Below are 4,268 nucleotides of genomic sequence, written 5' to 3'. Positions count from 1 at the left end.
CACAGCTCATTAGCACATTAGGCCGACCCCCCATGTTACCAGAAGTGTGGTCATCCAGCCACACCCACCTTTTGCTTCTTATTCTGTTTACCTTGTTTGTTGTCAAAACCCAGGCCTTTTTTTGTAGCAGGAACTCCTTTGCATGTTAGGCCACACACCCCTAATGTAGCCAATCCTAATGAGTTTCTGCTGTTGGGTGTGGCCTATTATGCTAATGGGTTCCTGCTGGGCGTGGCCAACTCGGGAGCCAGCCGGAACTCCGTTCCTGTGTGTTCCTGCCCAAAAATAGCTCTGATTCACCTCATTATTCTCTCCCCACCATGTGCCCTCTTTAGTTCAGACTGAGGCAGAAAACAGGCATGGGTGGTCGATACTGTTGCGTCAGTTGGCCCTCTTGAGGAACCCTGGACCACCATAGCTGCCCAACAGTTCTGACCCCTGACATCAGCCCTGCCCATGTTTGGGGGGGGGGGGAGCTGTGGCTCAGGGACAGAGGATCTCCTTGGTATGCAGGTTCAATCCCCGATATCTCCAGTAAAAAGATCTGGCCGTAGGTGGTGTGACAGACCTCTGCCTGAGACCTTGGAGACCCACTGCCAGTCTGAGTAGACAATACTGACTTTGATGGACCCAGGGTCTGGTTCTGTGTAAGGCAGCTTCATGTGTTCTTCATGCTCCTTGGGAGTGATTTCACTACCCTCCCTTTTATTCCACCAGGCGATGATCAAACGATGGCGAAAGAGGAGGAAAAGGTTCAGCCAGAAAGACCTGAGCGGGCGGAGCTCCTTGAGACCTCTGTGGGAAAAGCCAGAGGGAAGGCCGTCCCATTCCACAGGGAGGCTGAGGAGGACAGAGATGAGTCGGGATCGGACAGGCAGCAGGAAGATCGTCCGGGGAAGGGAGGGGGGAAGGTCGTTCTTTGTAAAGAAGGTGGCAAAACCTTTTATGCAAGTAGTGAGGCGATGCTTCAGTGTAAGAGCAAAAAGACCTGCACGGAGTGTGGGAATCTCTGTGAGGTTTTCGACCTCCCGACAAATCAGGAAACTCAGACGGGGGAAGAATTTTACATATGCGAACAGTGTGGGAAGACCTTCAAGAACGGAGCGCCCCTCGATCCCCAAAAGGGGACGGTCCCAAAAGGGGACAGGCCGTACCAGTGCTCAGACTGTGGCAAAAGTTTCGGCACCAAGGCGTCTCTTCTGAAGCATCAGGGGACCCACACGGGTGGGAAACCGTACGTGTGCTCTGAGTGCGGGAAATGCTTCACAACCAGCTCGAATCTTATATACCACAACATAGTGCACACGGGAGAGAAGCCGCATAAGTGCTCAGTGTGTGGCAAAAGCTTCCACTGGAAGTCGTCCCTCATCACGCACGAGAGGACCCACACGGGAGAGAAGCCGTACAAGTGCCCCGACTGCGGGAAGAGCTTCGGCAACAGCTCCCAGCTTCTCAGACACAAAAGGGTCCACACGGGCGAGAAACCGTACCACTGTTCAGAATGTGGCCGGAGCTTCAATCAGATTGCCTCTCTCATCGCTCACAAGAGGATCCATACGGGAGAGAAGCCCTATGAATGCTCCGAGTGTGGGAAGGGCTTTGGCACCCGGACCAACCTGATGATGCACAAGAGGGTACACACGGGAGAGAAGCCGTATAAGTGCTCCTACTGCGGGCAGAGCTTCAGTCAGCGGACCCACCTCATCATCCACGAGAGGACCCACACAGGAGAGAAGCCCTACACATGCTCCGATTGCGGGAAAAGCTTCAATGCAAAAGCACCGCTCATTACCCATAAGAGGACCCATACGGGAGAGAACCTCTACCAGTGTACCCAGTGCGGGAAAAGCTTCAGCACGAGCTCGAACCTTCTCAACCACAATATAATCCACACGGGAGAGAAGCCACACAAATGCACGGATTGCGGCAAGTGTTTCAACCGGAAGTCGTCCCTCATTACCCACAAGAGGACGCACACGGGAGAGAAGCCATACGCTTGCTTCGAGTGTGGGAAGCGCTTCATTTCTAGTTCGGACCTTACAAAACATAAGAAAGTACACAGAGGAAAACATTCAGTCCGTGCTGAAAGCTTCATGTATAGCTCTGCGGTCGGGGAGCAAGAAATGATACACCCAGGAGGACAGCCCTATTAGAGCCAAACAACAGCTGAAGATCCCGCTGCTTCAACAGAGGCCTGTCCCGGAAGCTTGTAAAGTGGGAGCTGTGAGTGTTGGCCGTGGAGCTCTTGATTTTAAAAGACAGCTTATTTCCCTCCTGTAGTCTTCCTCGTCACTTTTCCTTCAGCCAGTTTGAAGCGAGTCCAGCTGGGAAAAAAGGTGTGGGAATGGGAGGGACAGACTGTGAGAAGCTGCCAGTTTGGGGAATGGTGTCTTGCTGGGAGCAAAGTCCTCTGAGGTGATCCAACTGCCAGGCAGTAGGCCGCAGACAAAGTGAGTCCAGTGGGGCAAAAAAACCTGAGCGACAGACCATGAGGAGATAAACTGAATAAAAATTTGTTTACCAAAAAAAAAGCAAATCCCTGAGGTGGTCTGATTATGAGGAGATAGTCCACAGGTGGGTGGAAGGATTTAGTAACCCTTGCCTTTACCCAACCCCAAATCAGGCCCTTCAAACCCCCATTTATACCCAATTAGGACAGACTCAATTACCCAATTAGGAAGGTTTGCTGCCACCACGTTGATTTTGGGCTTCAATCAGGAATTAATGACGTTGTTAAGAACACAGAAGAGCCCTGCTGGATGAGACCAAAAGCCCATCCAGTCCAACATTCTGTTCACACGGTGGCCAACTAGCTGCCTCTGGAAAGCTGCGCTCTGGGAAACCCTTGGGGGGGGGGAATGTGTTTTTTGTTTTGGAAAGGTCATTGGTGAGTCCTTTGTGATGAAATCAATAACAGCAGATAAACTTCGCCCCAGAAGACTCTCAGAATTCTTCTACAAGAGTCATTTTCAGACTCCAAGTATTCAGGGAAAGCTTTCTTTGTGAACTAGTGTGGTGAGGAACCCCTGCATGTCGCAGAGGATTCTGGGGAGTGTTCCACATCACAAGGAACATATGAAACATGTTGTGTTTGGGGGCTGTAATTAAAAATGTTAAAATTTAAAACACACACACACACGGGGTGTTGGCAAGAGCTGTTGGTAAGCTTTCTGTGTGTACTCTTGAATGATGCTGGACCAATGCTTCAAAGAACAGAACTGATCATGTTAGCGAAAGAGACTTTTCAGGATCCCCCGTTCATCATGACTTTATCATTGGTATGATTTTGAAGAAACGCACGTGTCCCCAAAACACAGATTTGAAAACCACTGGTCTTAACAGTATGTGAGTCCTATATGATACACAGACAGTGAGGCCCAACAGAGTTTGAAGAAGAAAGTAAAAGGGCCACACCAGTCAGCAGCGCTAAAAGATAAGGCCAATGCGATGGTGCAGAATCAGGTAAAAATATTTTATTACTCAGATAAAACTCCCAAAAATTCCCTACGTGTTTCGCCAACAGACTGGCAGTAGTTCTCTGATGTTCCTCACTGGCTCAAGCAATGGATTAGCTTCAGCTGAAATTCCAAACGGCTGCCTGCATCTTTGAAAACTGATCAGGAGTGACGTTGTGGACCTTATCCTTAAGAGAGCGACAAACACCAGGGCATATTCCTGATTGGAATCTGCAGACAGAATCTCAACGTACACCAGCCTAAACGCTCCTCATAAAGTTGGTCATCAGAGAGTCTGGCGCAAACTTCAGTTGACATTTATATATTTTAACAATGTGCTGCAAAGTTTTTTTGGGGTTTTTTTGAACCTGGGAATCTGAGGTCAGTGCTGAAAGACTTTGAAATGTTTGTTCAGGACTCTGATCTCTAAAAGAAAGAGAGAAAAATCCCTTGCTTCAGATTCTTCTGCTTTGACACCAGTGTCTTTGTAGCATTGTAGATGGAGTGTATGCAGATGTGGGGGGTTGCATTGCATTGGGGAGGGGGATTTTTAGAGTTAGTCATGTTTTTAATATAACTTTTATACACACGTTTGCATTAAATAGATGCTATCTACCCTGATTTGGTGAGTTGGGATGAGCTAGAAGGGGCATGTATGAGTCTGAATTATAAGTTTTAAGCTTAAACCACTTTGTTCTTCCTTGCAAAACGTGAGCATTTCCATTACATTATATTCCACAGAGGGTTTATTTTTTGAGTAGCAGGGGTGCTATTGGCCAGTTACTGTGACGGCTGTGTCTACTTTTGCACATA

At 48.6% G+C, this 4,268-nt stretch overlaps 1 protein-coding gene across 1 annotated transcript in view; it reads left to right on the top strand.

Moving 5' to 3' along the window:
* The window catches only part of LOC107113647 (zinc finger protein 345-like), a 5,197-nt gene extending 2,699 nt beyond the window's left edge, over positions 1 to 2,498 (top strand). Inside the window, exon 3 of the mRNA XM_015414997.1 lies at positions 718 to 2,498. Within this exon, the coding sequence (XP_015270483.1) occupies positions 718 to 2,153 (1,436 nt within the window). The 3' untranslated portion in view covers positions 2,154 to 2,498. The remainder of the gene's footprint in view (positions 1 to 717) is intronic.
* The last annotated feature ends 1,770 nt before the right edge of the window (positions 2,499 to 4,268 follow it).

Source organism: Gekko japonicus, unplaced genomic scaffold, assembly GCF_001447785.1.
Source record: "Gekko japonicus isolate JY-2015 unplaced genomic scaffold, Gekko_japonicus_V1.1 scaffold5085, whole genome shotgun sequence".
Lineage (NCBI taxonomy): Eukaryota > Metazoa > Chordata > Lepidosauria > Squamata > Gekkonidae > Gekko > Gekko japonicus.
This window is presented reverse-complemented; position numbering and strand designations above follow the sequence as displayed.